Genomic DNA, 22,277 nt, shown 5'->3' with positions numbered 1-22,277 from the left:
TTCCCTTGCCCCTGACTCATCACGCTCCCCAGCTGCCAGCTCAGGTTGAACCAGATGGTGCGTAACCTTAGTGTCCTGAGTTCAGCCTCAACCCCCATATACTGTCCATCACCAAGGCAACTTACTTCCACCTCCACAATATTGCCCACTTCTACCCACTTCACCCCCGCTGAAACCCTGGACTTCTCCAATGTTCTCCTCACCGGCCTCCCAAGCTCAATCATACAAAAACTCCAATACGTCCAAAACAGTCCCACTCACCAATCGCCCTGACCTCACTGACCTCAACCGGCACCTTGTTTCCCCAATGCACTGAATTCGAATTCCTCGTCCGTGTTTACAATTCCCTCCTTGGTCTCACCCACCCGATCTCTACCACTTCCTCCAGTTCTACATCCCAGCCCTTTGGTCCATGAACTCTGAGCTTCTGTGCATTCTCCCCTCCTGCTACTCCTCCATTCGTGGCAGAGCTAATGGCTCTATTCTCTGGAACTCCATCTCTAAACTCTTTGTCTTGCTACTTATCTCTCCACCTTTGCAGGGGAATTACAGACAAGTGCAAGAACTATAGACAATGGTGCCAGAGGACTGGAGAATTGCAAATGTTACACCCTTGTTCAAAAAAGGGTGTAAGGATAAACCCAGCAACTACAGGCCAGTCAGTTTAACTTTGGTGGTGGGGAAGTTTTTAGAAACGATAATCCGGGATAAAATTAATAGTCACTTGGACAAGTGTGGATTAATAAAGGACAGCCAGCACGGATTTGTTAAAGGCAAATCATGTTTAACTAACTTGATTGAGTTTTTTGATGAGGTAACAGAGAGGGTTGATGAGGGCAATGCAGTTGATGTTGTATATATGGACTTTCAAAAGGCGTTTGATAAAGTGCCACATAATAGGCTTGTCAACAAAATTGAAGCCCATGGACTAAAAGGGGCAGTGGCAGCATGGATACGAAATTGACTAAGTGACAGGAAACAGAGTAGTGGTGAATGGTTGTTTTTCGGACTGGAGAAAGGTATACAGTGGTGTTCCCCAGGGGTCGGTACAAGGGCCACTGCTTTTTTTGATATATATAAATGACTTGGACTTGGGTGTACAGGGCACAATTTCAAAATTTGCAGATGACACAAAACTTGGAAGTGTAGTAAACAGTGAGGAGGATAGTAATAGACTTCAAGAGGACATAGGCAGGCTGGTGGAATGGACGGACACATGGCAGATGAAATTTAATGCAGAGAAGTGCGAAGTGATACATTTTGGCAGGAAGAATGAGGAGAGGAAATATGAACTAAATGGTACAATTCTAAAGGGAGTGCAGGAACAGAGACCTGGGAGTCTATGTGCACAAATCTTTGAAGGTGGCAGGACAGGTTGAGAAAGCGGTTAAAAAAAGCATATGGGATCCTGGGCTTTATAAATGGAGGCAAAGAGCACAAAAGCAAGGAAGTTATGTTGAACTTTTATAAAACACTGGTTCGCAGCTGGAGTATTGTGTACAATTCTGGGCACTGCACTTAGGAAGGATGTGAAGGCCTTAGAGAGGGTGCAGAAAAGATTTACCAGAATGGAACCAGGGACGAGGGACTTCAATTATGTGGATAGACTGGAGAAGCTGGAGCTGTTCTCCTTAGAGCAGAGAAGGTTGAGAGAAGATTTGATAGAAGTGCTCAAAATCATGAAGGGTTTGGATAAAGTAAATAAAGAGAAACTGTTCCCATTAGCGGAAGGGTCTAGAACCAGAGGACACAGATTTAAGGTGATTGGCAGAAGAACCAAAGGCGACATGAGAAAAATGTTTTTACGCAGCGAGTAGTTATGATCTGGAATGCACTGCCTGAAAGGGTAGTGGAAGCAGATTCAATCGTGGCTTTCAAAAAGGAATTGGATAAATATTTGAAGGGAAAAAATTTGCAGGGTTACGGGGAAAAAGCGGGGGAATGGGACTAACTGGATTGCTTACAGAGAGCCGGCACGGGCTCGATGGGCCAAATGGCCTCCTTCGGTGCTGTAACCATTCTATGATTCTCCTATGTGAAGCTATTTTGGGACGTTTATTATACTAAATGTGTTATTGTTGGTACTGGGGTACAAAACAATTTTGTAAGAGGTACCTCTTGGCATGATTCATATCCCATTAATGCATTTTTCTTTTTACAGGCCTCCTGTTAAGTTATCAGGAAATCCAAAAAATATATCCCATCAGTGTTCTGAATCCTCTCCTTGGTCTTATCTCTACTGCAGTGTTTCCAGCTGCTGATTTAGATTCCTCCTTTCCACCATCATGATAGTGTCTTTTGATAATACTGTCACCTGCGCTCCCCTTTCCTATTTTCCCTGACCTTTCGAAAAGATCCTATCTGCTGGTATATTTAGTTCCCAATCTTGCCAGGGATGCAGTCATGTCTTTAATTGCTACCACATCATCCTGCTCTAGTTGGATTCATGCTTCTAAGTCATTCATTACATTTGTAATATTCTTAGATTGGTACAAAAACATCGGAGCAGAAAACGATTTGCATTTCGCATGTTGCCTCGCGGCCGCCCAAAGTCGTCGTAGGGTCAATTTAAATATGCAAAGTAGGGTCCTGCACCTGTTTCAGGACATCTCTGCAGAATTCTTGAAAAAGTAGAAAGAGCACACGCCGTGCGAGATCCGACTAGTTTCTCCAGTGCCACAGCGACCGAACCAGCGGACTTTAAAGGGACTGCTGGAGGCCACCGAAGAAATGACAGGGAAAATTTTGATTATTACTTCCCCTCTTGCTGAGCCGGGAGGAGCAGCAGTGCTGCTGGTCCACTTTTGGCACCCCCGCATTTTCCTCCTACCCCACTCAGGACTTACCTGTGGGCCTCTGCCAGCAAGGCAGCAAGCCTAAATTCAATACCAAAGGCGGGTGGGTTGTCTCTAGAGGCGCAACAGGCGCTGGCAGCTCGCCTTTATTATTAAAATGAGGCTCGAGGCCCAATTTCAGGTGAGCTTTGGGCCTCTGACTTCTGGCGAATGCTTCAAGCACATTGCCAATGTTTGGCCGTAAATAGGCCCAATGCATTTCCACCCCATCCTGTTCAGAAGACTGCTTTCCTTCGCTCAGCTTTCCCACCCATTGGTCCCCTTGCATCAGTTAATTTACCATCTTGTTTAACTTCTGTGAAACTTATTTTAAAATTCTCATTTAAAATTTTGATTTGCCCCTTCTCCCTGCCGTACTATTTTAAATCCTCTCTCCCCACTCCAGCTGCACTGTTCACCCGATCTGTGGGGATATTGGTAGCATTTAGTTGAAACTCATCTCATCTGTACAGTTTCCCCTTTCTTGTCTCTTGGGATCCAGAATGTTTAACCATCTTTAAAGCCACCCACTTAAGTGTCTAACCTGCTTCTCCCTAACTAACAGTATGTAGCACTGGGAGTAATTCTGAGTTTACGTTCCTTGAAGTCTTTCTCTTGAATCTAGCACCTCAAACTCTCCATGCAAGGCCTCCGCTCCAATGTTTCCTATGTCACAGGTTCCCATGCGAACAATGATTTCTGGCTATTCACGCTCCCTTTCTAGAAGTTTTTCCATTTGCTCCATCATAGGAACATAGGAACAGGAGTAGGCCATTCAGCCCCTCGTGCCTGCTCCGCCATTTGATAAGATCATGGCTGATCTGTGATCTAACTCCATATACCTGCCTTTGGCCCATATCCCTTAATACCTTTGGTTGCCAAAAAGCTATCTATCTCACATTTAAATTTAGCAATTGAGCTAGTATCAATTGCAGTTTGCCACAGCGACCGAACCAGCGGACTTTAAAGGGACTGCTGGAGGCCACCTTCTACCACCCTTTGTGTGTAGAAATGTTTTCTAATCTTGCTCCTGAAAGGTCTGGCTCTAATATTTAGACTCTGCCCCCCACTCCTAAAATCCCCAACCAGCGGAAATAGTTTCTCTCTATCCACCCTATCTGTTCCCCTTAATATCTTATAAACTTCGATCAGATCACCCCTTAACCTTCAAAACTCTGGAGAATACAACCCCAATTTGTGAAATCTCTCCTTGTAACTTAACCCTTGAAGTCCGGGTATCATTCTAGTAAACCTACGCTGCACTCCCTCCAAGGCCAATATGTCCTTCCGAAGGTGCGGTGCCCAGAACTGCTCACAGTACTCCAGGTGCGGTCTAACCAGGGTTTTGTATAGCTGCAGCATAACTTCTGCCCCCTTGTACTCTAGTCCTCGAGATATAAAGGCCAGCATTCCATTAGTCTTATTGATTATTTTCTGCACCTGTTCATGACACTTCAATGATCTATGAACCTGAACCCCTAAGTCCCTTTGGACATCCACTGTTTTTAACTTTTTACCATTTAGAAAGTACCCTGTTCTATCCTTTTTTGATCCAAAGTGGATGACCTCACATTTGTCTACATTCAATTCCATTTGCCACAGTTTTGCCCATTCACCTAATCTATCAATATCTCTTTGTAATGTCATGTCCCTTAACCCGGCACTGGGAGCCAACACACCATTCAGGACTTAACTCGCCATGTGAAGAATGCTACCTATTTCTATAATCACAGGATCCTCACAACTACCACTTACCTGTTCATATCAGTACTTTTACTTGTGCCCCATGGTAGCCATTTGCTCCATGATGCTGTGATATTTCTTGTCATTACCCGAGAGTGGTTCACCAAACATCCACATTACAGTCATCCAGCACTGAATAGATGGAAGGGCATTTTGTAATTAAGCCAGACAGACTTAGGAAAGTCCCAGTTTTAAACTAAGCCAGATAGACCCAGGCCAGTCCCAGTTTTAATCCCTGGCCTGTACTGAGTTAGCTGATCTCAGCTGGGCGGTGGTAGGAACTCTACAATTGGCCTCAGTGCCCCTGAGTTAAGGAGGGAAACATTAGCAAAGGGTACACTCCTGTTCATTTGGAGGTGCCCAATATGTAGACATTGGGTGAGGACAGGATTGGGCTCAGCAATGACTGAATAGCCCGTCAACATTCATTCGTAAATAATGGTCACTTGGTCTAGGAACCAAAGGGTGACCAATGCCCATCTACACACCCCAGGAAGGAATCAGCATTTTCAGGAAAAGAGCTGAGGGCAAGAATTGGCAAGTTATACTACATTATTTTCTTTTCCCTCCCCCACGCCAGTCTCCAGCAAAGATGGATGAGCATCCACCAGACTTACCATTTTCTGTACTTCCAGCAGAGGAATTTCATCAGGCATTTGAAGGGCTCGTGGTTTAGGCTTTGTGATGTTAAACTCGTTTGGTACTGTTACAGGCTGGCTTTCCTTTTTATGGGGGTCATCATTAGCCAACTTGTTGGCTAGTTGGTCAATGAGGTTGTGGATATCCGGCTGCCATCTTCAACAAAGAAACATAAACGAGAGACCAGAGAAGCACGGTGCTCACAAGAGCGGAACATGTACATTGTAACACGTATATAAAAAAGACAGGCTGAAATAGCACGCAAGGGTGTCAAAAGCAGAAAATAACTTATCTTGGGGTGGAGCAGATGGTGAAGCTAAAATCTTACCAAATTTCAGAAGTGCAGCTTCAGGAATTTTTTTTAAGCAGCTTATTTTGGGCTTGAAATTATATCATGAAATACCAGTGTAAGAATGCTTCACATGTTGGGGTGACATTTGTTCCTCGCCTATTTAATGGAGTTTTTGACCTCATTATTTTAAATGGGTTGAACTCAGGTTCCATTAGCCTATCCTGTGGATTTTAAAGATTCCATGGCACTATTTGAAGAAGAGCAGGAAATTCTTCTGATGTCTTGGCCAACATTCTTCTCCCAACCAATAGCAACGAAGTGAGATTGGGGTGGTACTTGAACCCACAACCTTCTAAGAGGCAAGAGTACAACTCACTGAGCCACAGCTGAAACTTCTTTTGAAAATGTGGGAACAGAGCAAGAAAGAAACAGGGTCTGATTCACTGCCACTCCTCTTTCACGAATGCCAGCCTTGGAGAAGTTCTATTCTTCCTTTCATTGTGATTTCAGTTTGCCTCTTTCATCCTGTTCACCATCATCATTGCCCCTTTCCCTTCTTGTTTGTTTGCAGGCCAATAAACAACAACAACTACTTGCGCTTATATAGGTGCTTTAGCGTAGAAAAACATCCCAAGGCGCTTAGCCTATTAACTTCCTCACTATGACAGGAGTCAGTGGGGGTAACGGAGACCTGGTGGTTAGTGGATTAGTCGCCTGTTTTTTCACCCTGTCCAAGTCTCCACAGTGGAAAGGAAAATTGGCCCGAGTGTACAGCGGGAGGCCGATCGGCTACCGCCAGCTTTCCGCCACCATCGAAAGTAATAATTACCCAGCCCCCCACCCCGCGTATTCCTGACTCTTTCACTCGGTGGTCTTCCCCTATTTTTTTTAGTGGGCTTGTTTAATTCCTCGTTTCCAATTCAGACAAAGGGCCTGCACCCAAAACATTAACCTGTCTTTTCCCTTACAGCTGATGGTAGACCTGCTGTGTATTTCTGTAGTTTACCTTTTAATATATTCCAATTTGGTTTAACTTGAACGGACCATGTTACAGAATCCAACCAGAGATGCGTCATTCTCCATTGAACTGTCTAATTGTTTCCCAGAGGAAAGTGTGGACAGGAAAGCGCATCTGTGTTTGCACTGTACTGCAAGCTCAACTTCAACTTTCTTTCAAAGTATTTCATATAAGGGGATTAAATACAAAGAAATAAATTAGTTTCCGTATTTCTGTTCCTAGCTGAGCCAGTGATTTGAAACAAAGCCAATTCCAATAGTTCCATTCAACTAACAATGGGCCTTGTCAGACTTGCTTGAGTTAACCAGAGAAAAAAATCACTGGCCCATTGTGTCCTGATCAAATACAGAAAAGCAGACATTGATGGAAGTATGCTTGCAAATGTCTGTTGCATGTGTCTGTTTCTATGCATCAAGCATATACATGTTTTGTACATCCTACACACAGACACTGAGTAACATGACCAATTTGCAATTGTTAAAATTAAACCTGGGTTTCTCTAAGGTGCTTTTACACTGAAGAACAGGGTGATGGGAGTGCGGGATCTTGTGTAATTGATGAAAGAGGCTGTGGTGTTCTGCAAGGTGGGAATGCGGAGACCTATTGAGGACATTTATGTTGTATTTGTTGTCAATTTTAAATTCAGTTAAGAGAAGATGCACAGTGTGACATATAAAAGGAAAACAATCTTAAACTCGATGAATTACCTCAGCAGAGGATCAATCAGCTTCTCTTTTACATATGCTATATCATATATTTGGCACCACTCATCCTTTATCCATGTACTGAGGTTCAGGGCATCAAAGAAGAATCTCAGGAACTATGGAAAGATCATTAAAATAAAGATGGAATTACTGACCAACCTAACTTCTTAAATAAAATACTTCAGTTTGTGTTTTCAGGGATTAAATGAATGTTATCCTTACTTTGTGCATTTTGTTCACATCCTGCGAATTGATAAACTTGGTGAAGTGTTTCAGGCCCAGCTCTTTCAGTCGAAAAGTAGCAAGATAGCATATAACTGCAACAGAGCAGAGCACATACAATGTTATTTTAGCAATAACAAAAATTTGCAGGTGAGCAACTGAGTCATACAGACCAGGAATGACCCAGGTCCAATCCCTATCTGTGCTAAGTTAGCTGATCTTAGTTGGGGCAGCAGAACTGGTATTCAATTGGGTCCAGCTCCACTGGGTTAGCAAGAAGAATAATCAGCCAGGGTTCCCACTTTAATCACTATCTCGTGGCCCCTGTAAAAATGTTCATTGTGGGCATCAGGTGAAAAGAGGATCCAGCTCGGCTGTGATACACCACTTGGCCAAATAGCCTGCTGTGACTCACGGTCTGGGACTCACTATAAAAAACGCTCTCGTGTGTAAGTTACTGAAAGGTGACCAGTGCCTGTGGAACTGTACCTTAGTAAGGAGTCAAAGCCTTCAAGAGAGGAGGGGAGAAAGTAAGGAACAAAGGAACAGCAGAAGCTTTATTGAACACTGATCTAAAGGTGATGTGTAATTCTATTAATAAAGAAAATGGATATATTGCCCTCCATTTATATTGTATCTTGAATTTCAGCAGATGAGAACTGGAGGAGTCTTTTGTGGGGGAAGGAGGGGGTGAAATTCAACTTTGGCGGAGGCGAAAAACGGGTGGTCGTGGATCGACTGTCAGTTATATACCTCACCTAATTTTTCTTTCCATTGATTGAATGAAATTAAAATCGGGTGGGGTGTATAATCGGGGGCAGAGCTGCTACTGGCCTTTTTGTGTCCCCCCAGTCTGAGTCTGAATTCTCTCTGTCCTGAATTTTTAGAGAACCTGCTAACACGCTTGTGGAAGCTCCTGTCTGCGCTAAAGCACCTGTTAACCTGTTTATTTAAATGGCTACCAAACTTACACCAAAGGTTCATAGCAGCCATTGATCTCTCATAGCACTGGAGGAGGGAGCACATTCCGATCAGCTTTGGATATGTTTTTCTCTGTAGCAGAGCACAGCTGCTGGGACTATCAGGGCTGAAGTGGAGATGCCGGTGATGGACTGGGGTGGAAAAATGTAAGGAATCTTACAACACCAGGTTATAGTCCAACAAATTTATTTTAAAATCACAAGCTTTCGGAGAAGGGGATAATCTCCGAAAGCTTGTGATTTTAAAATAAATTTGTTGGACTATAACCTGGTGTTGTAAGATTCCTTACATTTATCAGGACTGAAGGCATTGCTGCAGGAGTTCCTCAGGGCAGTGTCCTTGGGCCAACCATCTTCAGCTGCTTTATCAATGACCTTCCCTCCATCATAAGGTCAGAAATGGGGATGCTCACTGATGATTGCACAGTGTTCAGTTCCATTCGCAACCCCTCAGATAATGAAACAGTCCGTGCCCGCATGCAGCAAAACCTGGACACTATCTAGGCTTGGGCTGATAAGTGGCAAGTAACTTTCATGCCAGACAAGTGCCAGGCAATGACCATCTCCAACATGAGAGAGTCTAACCACCTCCCCTTGACATTCAACGGCATTACCATCGCCGAATCCCCCACCATCAACATCCTGGGGGTCACCACTGACAAGAAACTTAACTGGACCAGCCACATAAATACTGTGGCTGCAAGAGCAGGTCAGAGGCTGGGTATTCTGCAGCGAGTGACTCACCTCCTGACTCCCCAAAGCCTTTCCACCATCTACAAGGCACAAGTCAGGAGTGTGATGGAATACTCTCCATTTGCCTGGATGAGTACAGCTCCAACAACACTCAAGAAGCTCAACATCATCTAGGACAAAGCAGCCCGCTTGATTGGCATCCCATCCACCACCCTAAACATTCACTCCCTTCACCACCGGCGCACTGTGGCTGCAGTGTGTACCATCTACAGGATGCACTGCAGCAACTCGCCAAGGCTTCTTCGACAGCACCTCCCAAACCCGCGACCACCTAGAAGAACAAGGGCAGCAGGCACATGGGAACAACACCACCTGCACGTTCCCCTCCAAGTCACACACCATCGCCGTTCCTTCATCGTCGCTTCAAAATCCTGGAACACCCTCCCGAACAACACTGTGGGAGAACCTTCACCACATGGACTGCAGCAGTTCAAGAACGGCTCACCACCACCTTCTCAAGGGCAATTAGGGATGGGCAAAAAATGCTGGCCTTGTCAGCGACGCCCACATCCCATGAACGAATAAAAAAAAATCCTCTGAGTCAAAGGCCTGTCCCATTGTTGGCCAACTTGTGTGGGGGGTCTATTGTATAGTAATAACAGAAAATTCAGTGGTATTAATTTTGGTGAAAAAATTATTTAAAGGTTTTCGAAGACTGGAATTTTATCTCACTTTATATTCACACTAACTTCTTCCTGCTAGAATTAGTAAAGACAGGATTTCCTTCCCTTCCTCCTTCCAATGTCAATAATTGGCATTTTCAGGTCAGGTACACGAGTCAGATGCAGAGAAGTGCTCCTTCTACTCTGCCCAAACAATTTCCTTGAAGTGAGGCACTTCCAGTCATTTCATTCATTTTACTGCAACATACACCAAGAACACAAGAACATAAAAAATAGGAGCAGGATTAGGGCCATACGGCCCCTCGAGCCTACTCTGCCATTCAATAAGATCATGGCTGATCTTCCACCTTAACTCCACTTTCCCGCCCTATCCCCATAGCCCTTGATTCCCAGTGTCTAAATATCTATTGATCTTGGTTCTAAATACACTCAACGACTAAGCATCCACAGCCCCCTGGGGTCAAGAATTCCAAAGATTCACAACCCTCTGAGTGAAGAAATTTTTCCTTATCTCGGATCTAAATGGCCAATACCTACTCCTGAGACTATGACTCCTAGTTCTAGATTCTCCAGCCAGGGGAAACAGCCCTTATGGGTTATACTAACCCATAAAGTTCCTCACGGCCCTCCAATAAATCAGAGGCTGGTTTAGTTTGGGTATTTATTTTGCTATCTGTCTATCATTTACAGTCATGATGTGGAGATGCCGGTGATGGACTGGGGTTGACAATTGTAAACAATTTTACAACACCAAATTATAGTCCAGCAATATAACTTGCTGGACTATAACTTGGTGTTGTAAAATTGTTTACAATTATCATTTACAGGACATCTGTGAGCCTTGCGCTATTTAATAATGGGAGCATGGCAACCAAGCCCGATCCTGTCTTCACCCAACATCCATTTTCAAGAGTGTGTCCAGAGGAGACATGCGGAAGTAACATCAGCTCGTGCGCTCTTCTTAATGTGTTCACTCATAAATCAGTAATACCAAGAAAACACAATCCCACTGAGGCACTTCTCTTTATAATTCTTAAGAGATCTCAATTCCACTAGAATTCTTTCAGCACCCACAGTGTATCCACCATGTAATGCATATTGTGTGCAACATGTTTCATGTTAGTCAGTGAGCAATTCTGCAATTTTCTCCCTTCCACCTCCTCTCTTGGAAGTGTCGACTCCTTTCTGGGATATGCTCTCCCTCTCAGGATCCATTTTTCATGTGTGAACTTGGACTGTGGGCATTGCCAGGCTATCGGACCAATTGGGTCAAATGGACCAGGCTATTGGGTCAAGCGCGATCCTGTCCTCCCCCACCGTCCACACACGCATCCTTCAGCTGGGATCAGTAGATGGCGAACGGGAGTAGGAACCTTGGTGACTTCCTCCTCTGTAGCTTAGAAGCGCTGGGGCCAATTGTAGCAGCTTTACTGCATGTGAGAGCAGGTAACTCAACACAGACTAGGGATCAAACCCGAGAGCTTCATCGCCTGCAAGGCTGAGCTGCCCACCACCTTAACCAGATGAGCTAATGGATGGGACATCTTTTATAGGAGGTCAAATGCTACAACAACAACAATAACAACTTGCATTTATATAGTGCCTTCAATGTAGTAAAACGTCCCAAGGTGCTTCACAGGGGTGATTATCAAACAAAATTTGACACCAATTTGGGAGCAAGTACGCCCCCGAACAGTAGCCACACTGTAGGGCAAAATATAAATCAAGGAATAATGGGGCTTGTAAAAAAGGTAATGCAATAATCATGGGCGATTTTAACTTTCATATATAAGAACATAAGAACATAAGAAATAGTAGCAGGAGTAGGCCAATCGGCCCCTCGAGCCTGCTCCGCCATTCAATAAGATCATGGCTGATCTGATCCTAACCTCAAATCTAAATTCATGTCCAATTTCCTGCCCGCTCCCCGTAACCCCTAATTCCCTTTACTTCAAGGAATCTGTCTATTTCTGTTTTAAATTTATTTAATGATGTAGCTTCCACAGCTTCCTGGGGCAGCAAATTCCACAGACCTACTACCCTCTGAGTGAAGAAGTTTCTCCTCATCTCAGTTTTGAAAGAGCAGCCCCTTATTCTAAGATTATGCCCCCTAGTTCTAGTTTCACCCATCCTTGGGAACATCCTTACCGCATCCACCCGATCAAGCCCCTTCACAATCTTATATGTTTCAATAAGATCGCCTCTCATTCTTCTGAACTCCAATGAGTAGAGTCCCAATCTACTCAACCTCTCCTCATATGTCCACCCCCTCATCCCCGGGATTAACCGAGTGAACCTTCTTTGTACTGCCTCGAGAGCAAGTATGTCTTTTCTTAACTATGGAGACCAAAACTGTATGCAGTATTCCAGGTGCGGTCTCACCAATACCTTATATAACTGCAGCAATACCTCCCTGTTTTTATATTCTATCCCCCTAGCAATAAAAGCCAACATTCTGTTGGCCTTCTTGATCACCTGCTGCACCTGCAAACTAATATAGATTGGACAAATCAAATTCGCAAAAGTAGCCCTGAGGATGAGTCCATAGAGTGTATTCGGGACTGTTTTAGAACAATATGTTGTGGAACCAACCAGGGAACAGGCCATTTTGGATCTGGTAATGAGTAATGAGACAGGATTAATTAATGCCCTTTAAGGAAACCCTTAGGAAACAGTGATCATAATATGATAGAATTTCACATCCAGTTTGACAGTGAGGATCTTGGATCTGAACCGACTGTATTAAACTAAATAAGGGCAATTACAACTGCATGATGATAGAGTTGGCTAAAGTGGACTGGGAAAACAGATTAGAAGGTATGAAGGTGGATAAGCAGTGGCAGATAGTTAAAAAGATATTTTATGACTCTCAATAAAAATATATCCCAGTAAAGAGGAAAGACGCCACAAGAAGGGTGCACCAACCATGGCTAACTAAGAAAGTTAAGGATGGTATCATGTTAAAAGAAAAGCCATACAACGTGGCAAAGATTAGTGGTAAGCCCGGAGATTGGGAAAACTTTAGAAACCAGCAAAGGAGGGCTAAAAAAATAATGAAGAGGGAGAAAATAGATTATGAGAATAAACTAGCAAGAAATATAAAAACTGACAGTAAGAGCTTTTACAAGTATATAAAAAGGAAGAGAGTAGCTAAAGTAAGTATAGGTCCCTTAGAGGATGAGACTGGGGAAATAATAATGGAAAACAAGGAAATGGCAGAGGCATTGAACAGATATTTTGTCTCTGTCTTCACAGTAGAAGACACTAAAAGCATACCAATAATAGTAGATAATCAAGAGGCAAAGGGGAAGGAGGATCTAAAAACAATCACTATTACTAGAGAAAAAGTACTAGGTAAACTAATGGGTCTGCAAGCTGACAAGTCCCCTGGACTTGATGGCTTGCATCCGAGGGTCTTAAAAGAAGTGGCTACAGAGATAGTGGATGCATTGGTTGTAATCTTCCAAAATTCACTAGATTCTGGAAAGGTCCCAGCGGATTGGAAAACCGCAAATGTAATGCCGCTGTTCAAGAAAGGAGGGAGACAAATAGCAGATAACTATAGGCCAATTAGCCTAACATCTGTCATTGGGAAATGCTAGAATCGATTATTAAGGAAGTAGTAGCAGGATATTTAGAGACTCAAAATAAAATCAAGGAGAGTCAACATGATTTTATGAAAGGGAAATCGTGTCTGACAAATTTATTAGAGTTCTTTGAGGAAGTAACAAGCAGGGTGGATAAAGGAGAACCAGTAGATGTAGTGTATTTGGATTTCTAAAAGGCGTTCGATAAGGTGCCATATAAAAGGTAACTGCACAAGGTAAGAGCTCATGGTGTTGGGGGTAATATATTAGTATGGAAAAAGGATTGGCTAACTAACAGAAAACAGAGAGTTGGGATAAAGGGGTTACTTTCAGGATGCAATCTGTAACCGGTGGGGTGCCGCAGGGATCAGTGCTGGGGCCTCAACTATTTACAATCTATATCAGTGACTTGGATGAAGGAAGCGAGTGTACTGTGGCCAAATTTGCTGATGATACAAAGATAGGTAGAAAAGTAAGCTGTGAGGACAACACAAAGTGTCTGCAAAGGGATAGTGACAGGTTAAGCATGTGGGCAAAAATTTGGCAGATGGAGTATAATGTGGGAAAATGTGAAGTCATTCACTTTGGTAGGAACAATAAAAAAGCAAAATATTATATAAATGGAGAAAGACTACAGAATGCTGTGGTACAGAGGGACATGGGTGTCCTCGTACATGAAACACAAAAAGTTAGCATATAGGTGCAGCAGGTAATTGGGAAGGCAAATGGAATATTGGCCTTTATTTCAAAGGGGATGGAGTATAAAAGCAGGGAAGTCTTGCTATAACTGAACAGGGTGCTTGTGAGACCACACCTCGAGTACTGCATACAGTTTTGGTTCCCTTATTTAAGGAAGGATGTACTTGCATTGGAGGCATTCAGAAAAGGTTCACTAGGTTGATTCCGGGTATGGAAGGGTTTTCTTATGAGGAAAGATTAAGCAGGTTGAGCTTATACTCACTGGAGTTTTTTTAAAAATTCGTTCATGGGATGTGGGCATCGTTGGCAACGCCAGCATTTATTGTCCATCCCTAATTACCCTTGAGAAGGTGGTGATGAGCCGCCTTCTTGAATCTCTGCAGTCCTCCCACAGTGCTGTTAGATAGGGAGTTTCAGGATTTTGACCCAGCGACGATGAAGGAACGGCGATATATTTCCAAGTCGGGATGGTGTGTGACTTGGAGGGGAACGTGCAGGTGGTGGTGTTCCCATGTGCCTGCTGCCCTTGTCCTACTAGGTGGTAGAGGTCGCGGGTTTGGGAGGTGCTGTCGAAGAAGCCTTGGCGAGTTGCTGCAGTGCATCCTGTAGATAGTACACACTGCAGCAACGTTGCGCCGGTGCTGAAGGGGGTGAATGTTTCGGGTGGTGGATGGGGTATCAATCAAGCGGGCTGCTTTGTTTAGAAGAATGAGAGGAGATCTTATTGAAACATATAAGATTCTGAGGGGGCTTGACAGGGTAAATGCTGAGAGGATGTTTCCCCTCATAGGGGAATCTAGAACTAGGGGGCATAGTCTCAGAATAAGGGGTCGCCCATTTAAGACAGAGATGAGGAGAAATTTCTTCTCTCAGAGGATTGTGAACCTTTGAAATTCTTTGCCCCAAAGAGTCTGAGTCTGGAGGCTGAGTCATTGAATATATTCAAGGCTGAGTTAGACAAATCTTTGATCAGCAAGGGAGTCAAAGGATATGGGGAAAAGGCAGGAAAGTGGAGCTGAGGCCAGAATCAGATCAGCCGTGATCTCATTGAATGGCGGAGCAGGCTCGAAGGGCGAAATGGCCTACTCCTGTTCCTATCTCTTATGTTCTTATGTACCAAGACACATAAGGAGATAGTAGGACAGGTGACCAAAAGCTTGGTCAGAAAGGTAGATTTTAAGGAGCGTCTTAAAGGAGAAGAGAGAAGTAGAAAGGCAGCAAGGTTTAAGGAGGGAATTCCAGAGCTTAGGGCCTAGGCAGCTGTAGGCACGGCCACCAATAGTCGGGCAGAGGAAGTCGGGGATGCGAAAGAGGCAAGAATTTAAGGAATGCAAAGATCTCGGAGGAGGTTACAGAGAATGGGAGGGGCAATGCCATGGAGGGATTTGAAAACAAGGATGAGAATTTTAAAGTCATGACAATTTTACAACATGATCTTGGACAAATTGCTAGAATATCCCTTACCCACATACAGGTTGCACTCCGACCGCAGCAAGTTCTTTCCACTTCGGACATAAAAGGCATTAACGACCACATCAAGCAGTGGCCTGTAATGTAAACAGCCCGACAAGACTTCCACCAGGAACGTCTGTTCAACTTCATCTTGTGCCTGCAAGCAAAGTACAATTGACAGTCAAAAATGATTCTGCAAAATAGCCTGGTCTTAAATTGTAAATGGAGCCAGAGCTGCATTTTTAATAAAACTTCAGTGACTTTGTGTTAAGCACAAGAGACACCCTCAGTAAATACAGGTTTACCAGAATCAATACCACTATGAAGGCACATCATTAGTCATGTTTTCAATTGAACTGCGTGGAGCTAATGGACTGTGTAAACTGGAACTGGTAAAGCATGTCTTTGGCTTCCAGCTAATTTACTCAGAACCATGGCCACTTCGGTGACCTGTGCAAATCGACCGATTATGTACTGTGGGAAAAGCTGCATCAATTCTACCTCTTCCCTATTTTGCCTCTGTGTTGCCTGTGCCACTCTGGGCTGAGTTAGGAAGGCATCTAACCCATGTACCGAAGGAATTATCTGGCCTGTACTTAGTGACTCTCCCAATCCGGCTGTGGGGAGGGGTGGGGAGAGAAGGGAAATCACAGGTTAGAATTCCTATGATGGAGTGCATCAGTGCGCAGTGTCCAAAGAATTCTCTAGGCCGAGAGTACAGACGGGTGATCTGATCTCAGGCCTCTGCTTCTGGCATTACACAACCAGTTGCTGGAATGTGTGCAATACTCTGTCTCATTGGATTCCAGTGTTCATTTCTCTTAGTGTGGGAACCATTATTTTAAGTAAATGGCTTGAGTTCATAGAATTTGGTGTCCTGGAAACTCACTTTAGCTGTTAGTTTGAATACTCTCACAGGTTTGCAAATCTCTATTAAAATAAACACAATTCTCTTTTGAGTCCAGCACTGCATACAGGCAATTAAATCGTCATGCACCATGCTCACACATACACAATTCTGCCCACCAATTTATCTATATGTTAAAAAATGGTCCTGTTTCTAGCACATGTTTTGTCACACTTTTCTAGATGCAACTACACTTGCACCTGATTGGCTTAAGTTTCAAATTAATAAAACAGTGACAAATTACAATGTAAGAGGTAATCAATGTAGTGATTGAACATGGAAAAACCGGGTACATAGAAAGAAGAAAGAATCTGCATTTCTATAGCGCCTTTCACAACCTCAGGATATCCCAAAGTGCTTCACAGCCAATCAAGTACTTTTTTGGAAGTGTAGTCACTTTTGTAATGTTGGAAACTGGCAGCCAATTTGCACACAGCAAGATCCCACAAATAGCAATGTGATAATGACCAGATAACCTGTTTCAGTGGTTAACAGATAATCTGCTGTTTGAGGGATAAATATTGGCCAGGACACCAGGAGAACTCACCTGCACTTTTTCGAATAGTGTCATGGGATCTTTTATAGAGGGAGGTAAGGATGAAACTTTGGTGTAATTTGGAGTTAACCATGTGAGCATATAAATAGAAGCCGTGGCAGAAGATGTGCTGACTACTTTGCAACAGATAGGAATGGAAGCATGAAAGAGCACTGCCATGGTGTGAGACTGCAACAGGGAGGTGTTGGAAGAGTCAGTGCTTTCAGGATGGAAGGGGAAAAATTGGAGGAAAAGAAACATCTTGAGTCTGAAATTCTGGGGTTCCTGCTCCACTGGTGGGGCAGGATTCAAGGCTGCTGACTGCAGATAACTTTAACCCTGTCCCAGTTCTTTGGGGACAGGGTTGTAATAATTGGACCCAGCACCTGTAGAGTCACACTTGCTCTCAGCAGGAGTGGCTTCTGTTTGGCTGAGGTAGGACTACTGAGCAGAAATCACAGGGTAGCCTGATAATACCCTCACACACTCCCCCACAGCTGTCTGTGGACATAGGGGGAAGGGTGGGTAGAAGTTCCACCGCCGCCACCCCCCCACCCCAGCTGGTCGGGATTTCCAAGGGATCTTAAAAGGGGCAGAAATCCAGCGGATTTGGGTTCAGCGCCAAATTCCTTGCCCTATCCACACACACACGCACACACACACACACACATGGGTGACCCACCTTAATTGTGGCCTGCCCTGTGGGGAGGGGACCATAAGGTAATTTCCCCTTGTCTCTATGTATAATTGTAATGTGATAAGCATACAGGAGAATTTACTCTGTTGGCTATTTCTAACAAAATTACAAAAGTTTAACGATAATGATGATTAAAAGTGTCTATTTTTCAATTTAAATTTCTCCCCATTTCTTTTTAGCATCTATTTGAGTCTGCTGGAGGGTTAATTCACGAATTGTATTGTGGCCGCCTTGGCCTGGTACATAATGTGCCTTGCTGACTGTGCTGACAGTTAATTGTAAACAATTTTACAACACCAAGTTATAGTCCAGCAATTTTATTTTAAATTCACAAGCTTTCGGAGGCTACCTCCTTCGTCAGGTGAACGATTTTTTTTTTTCACATCGTTCACCTGACGAAGGAGGTAGCCTCCGAAAGCTTGTGAATTTAAAATAAAATTGCTGGACTATAACTTGGTGTTGTAAAATTGTTTACAATTGTCAACCCCAGTCCATCACCGGCATCTCCACATCCTGACAGTTAATGGCTTTCTTCTCCAATTAGTTTGTAGTCTCTCTATCTACATTTTACAACTGTGGACCAGCTAGCCTCCTAATTGCTGTGGTGACTCAGGGTCTGCAGGGTCTGCTGTTCAATGAGCTTACTTGGTGTGCCTTCAGCACGTGCACTGTACCTTTGCTTAGATCTTCCAATCGTGAGTGGCTCGGATTGTGAGTGCAAATGGGGAGCTCCCGATCGCAATGGGGGCAGAGAACCACGACGCTGGATCTTCACTCATTTTAAGTCAAGTGTAATTTGGGATTCGTCAGTGGTGAAAACTTTTCAAATAGGTTGGAGCTTTCTTTAGATATTAATTTGGGGCAGGAATGTCCTGTACACCGCTAATGACGTTCGGGCATGCAGGATATCTTTTCTAAAACATGCCCCTATGAAATGGGTGCCAAGGCTTGTCAAGCAATGATAATCTTGGAATCATAGAATGATACAGCACAGAAGGAGTTCATTTGGCCCATCCTGCCTGTGATGGCTCTTTGAAAGAGATATCCGATTAGTCCCACTGCTCTGCCCTTTCCCCACAGCCCTGCAAATCTTTCCCCTTCAAGTATTGATCCAAGTCCCTTTTGAAAGTTATTATTGAATCTGCTTCCACCTCCCTTTCAGGCCGTGCATTCCAGATCATAACAACTCGCTGTGTAAAAAAAATTCACCTCTGGTTCTTTTGCCAATTACCTTAAATCTGTATCCTCTGGTTACTGGCCCTTCTGTCGTTGGAAACAGTTTCTCCTTATTTGCTCCATCAAAACCCTTCATGATTTTGTACACCTTTATTAAATCTACCCTCAAACTTCTCTGCTCTAAGGAGAACAATCCCAGTTTTTCCAGAAAGAAAGAAAGGAAGAACTTGCATTTAAACAGCGCCTTTCACGACCTCAGGATGTCCCAAAGTGCTTTACAGCCAATGAAGTACTTTTTTGAAATGTAGTCACTGTTGTAATGTAGGAAATGTAATCTCTCCACGTGACTGAAGTTACATGGAAGGTCACAGAAAGACCACAGTAATGTTAAAGCAAGTTTATTACAGCCATTTTATAATCATTATTCATATTTCTTTGTGTGAGAGGTTTGGGATTTACTGACACTTAGGTTCTCATGAACCTTTGTGTCCTAATTTTTTGTTTTGTTCCCAAGCACCATAACCAATGCCAGAGGAAATCCCTCTATATGAGATGTTGAAAGAAGAGGAATGTCAGGCAGGTCAAACTGCAAATGAGGTGCACTGTGCCCATCTGCCAATAATCACATGCCCGCATCTGCAGACAGGGGTGAATATGCTCAGCGCGTGTGGAGGCTCTTATTCCCAAAGAAAGCTGGGATAACAGACTCAATAGATACATGAATTCCTGACAAACCATTTTGTTGGCTGCTTCCTCAAAAGCAGCTCAATCACAGCATGTCATGCCTTTAGTGGCACTGCATGGAAAGAAGACATGCTAAGGTGATTAACAGCCGGTGTATCTTGATTGGCTGGATCACCACGATACCGGCATTTATATCTGTGGGCTTTGGCACATCTACCTGACAACAACCATGGAGAACTGCCTTCACAGGGTCGTTAGAGAGCCAGATGCAAAGCTGTGCCATCTGCTGCAAGGACACCCACCTAGCATTGGACTGGCACATTGCATAGACCCACAGAGTCTAGGCTGGCATATAGCGTAGACCTACAGTCTAGGGCTGGCACGTAGCATCGATAGCCACATAGTCTAGGCTGGCACAGTCAGTGACAGAAACAGTCAGCTGCAACTTGAACCCTGCTGCCACATAGAATGGCAAATATGGTCACACTCCTCACAGCCACCTCATGCAGCATTGTCTCAGCAGCCAAGAAATTAGAGGTCAAATGCTGGGCTGCTCTGTGACGTCCAGACTCAAGCCCGCACTTCGGCTTTACTTGTATTTCAATTTTGCCCAATTTTTTTCATTTTCTCCCCCTTTAGCCTGGGCAAAGGTTGCTGATGGATTGAAGTGCCTTCTGAGCATAGCCTCGGCTGCAAGAATTTTTGCTTCCCTATTCTGACCCGTCCCTTTAACTGCCCTGCATCCCTTCAAATTTCAGTGAAACACAATTTCCCACTCCCACCACCAGGCATGTTCAAATCTGCACCTGAAGTTGTATCTAATTATGATAATGAGCTATTCATGGAAACTTGAGTACGAACAGCACAATTCCATTTGAGTCAGTGCAACACCCGATTCAAATCATTCAGGTGTAAACTATATTACAAACTGGATAGCCAGGTGGTGAAGGAAAGAATACGAGAGCCTGGTCTTCAGTTGCTTCCAAGCCTTTATTCACAAAGATCAATATAAGCCAAACCCCAGTTAAGCTCTCTTATAAATGGATACAAGAGAGTCCCCAATTGATAAGCACCACTTGAATACAATTACCACTAATTGATATAAAATGCATGGGTACTATTAACAAACTGCATTCATCATGGAAAATCTGGCCTCATGTGCCTGGTGCACCCTTTCTTTTATTGTTGCTGTAACCCATTCCAGCTCCTTGTTGTTTAGATGGGAGTGAGTCAGGTAGTATAACTATAGACAGAGCTAAGCAATTCCACAACCAACGGATCAGATCAAAGCTCTGCAGTCCTGCCACATCCAGTCGTGAATGGTTGTGGACAGTTAAACAACTAACAGGAGGAGGAGGCTCTGTAAACATCCCCATCCTCAATGATGGCAGAGTCCAGCACGTGAGTGCAAAAGACAAGGCTGAAGCATTTGCAACCATCTTCAGCCAGAAGTGCCGAGTGGATGATCCAAATTGGCCTCCTCCCGATATCCCCACCATCACAGAAGCCAGTCTTCAGCCAATTCGATTCATTCCACGTGATATCAAGAAATGGCTGAGTGCACTGGATACAGCAAAAGCTATGGGCTCCGACAACATCCCGGCTGTAGTACTGAAGACTTGTGCTCCAGAACTAGCCGCGCCTCTAGCCAAACTGTTCCAGTACAACTACAACACTGGCATCTACCCGACAATGTGGAAAATTGCCCAGATATGTCCTGTCCACAAAAAGCAGGACAATTCCAATCCGGACAATTACCGCCCCATCAGTCTACTCTCAATCATCAGCAAAGTGATGGAAGGTGTCGTCGACAGTGCTGTCAAGCGACACTTACTCACCAATAACCTGCTCACCGATGCTCAGTTTGGGTTCTGCCAGGACCACTCAGCTCCAGACCTCATTACAGCCTTGGTCCAAACATGGACAAAAGAGCTAAATTCCAGAGGTGAGGTGAGAGTGACTGCCCTTGACATCAAGGCAGCATTTGACCGAGTGTGGCACCAAGGAGCCCGAGTAAAATTGAAGTCAATGGGAATCAGGGGGAAAACTCTCCAGTGGCTGGAGTCATACCTAGCACAAAGGAAGATGGTAGTGGTTGTTGGAGGCCAATCATCTCAGCCCCAGGGCATTGCTGCAGGAGTTCCTCAGGGCAGTGTCCTAGGCCCAACCATCTTCAGCTGCTTCATCAATGACCTTCCCTCCATCATAAGGTTAGAAATGGGGATATTCGCTGTTGATTGCACAGTGTTCAGTTCCATTCGCAACCCCTCAGATAATGAAGCTGTCCGTGCCCGCATGCAGCAAAACCTAGACAACATCCAGGCTTGGGCTGATAAGTGGCAAGTAACATTCGCGCCAGACAAGTGCCAGGCAATGACCGTCTCCAATAAGAGAGAGACTAACCACCTCCCCTTGACATTTAATGGCATTACCTTCGCCAAATTCCCAATCATCAACATCCTGGGGGTCACAAATGACCAGAAACTTAACTGGACCAGCCATATAGATACTGTGGCTACAAGAGCAGGTCAGAGGCTGGGTATTCTGCGGCAAGTGACTCACCACCTGACTCCCCAAAGCCTTTCCACCATCTACAAGGCACAAGTCAGGAGTGTGATGGAATACTTTCCACTTGCCTGGATGAGTACAGCTCCAACAACACTCAAGAACTCAACACCATCCAGGACAAAGCAGTCCGTTTGATTGGCACCCCATCCACCACCCTAAACATT

At 44.2% G+C, this 22,277-nt stretch overlaps 1 protein-coding gene across 1 annotated transcript in view; it reads right to left on the bottom strand.

Moving 5' to 3' along the window:
- The window catches only part of cfap99 (cilia and flagella associated protein 99), a 156,974-nt gene that overhangs the window by 79,987 nt on the left and 54,710 nt on the right, over positions 1-22,277 (bottom strand). Inside the window, exons 3-6 of the mRNA XM_067982121.1 lie at positions 15,559-15,703; positions 7,453-7,547; positions 7,234-7,346; positions 5,195-5,372 (exon numbers count right to left, since the gene is read on the bottom strand). Of these exons, the coding sequence (XP_067838222.1) occupies positions 5,195-5,372; positions 7,234-7,346; positions 7,453-7,547; positions 15,559-15,703 (531 nt within the window). The remainder of the gene's footprint in view (positions 1-5,194; positions 5,373-7,233; positions 7,347-7,452; positions 7,548-15,558; positions 15,704-22,277) is intronic.

Source organism: Heptranchias perlo, chromosome 4 (genome assembly GCF_035084215.1).
Source record: "Heptranchias perlo isolate sHepPer1 chromosome 4, sHepPer1.hap1, whole genome shotgun sequence".
Lineage (NCBI taxonomy): Eukaryota > Metazoa > Chordata > Chondrichthyes > Hexanchiformes > Hexanchidae > Heptranchias > Heptranchias perlo.
Note: the sequence above shows the minus strand (reverse complement) of the source record. Positions and strands in the feature narration are given on the sequence as shown.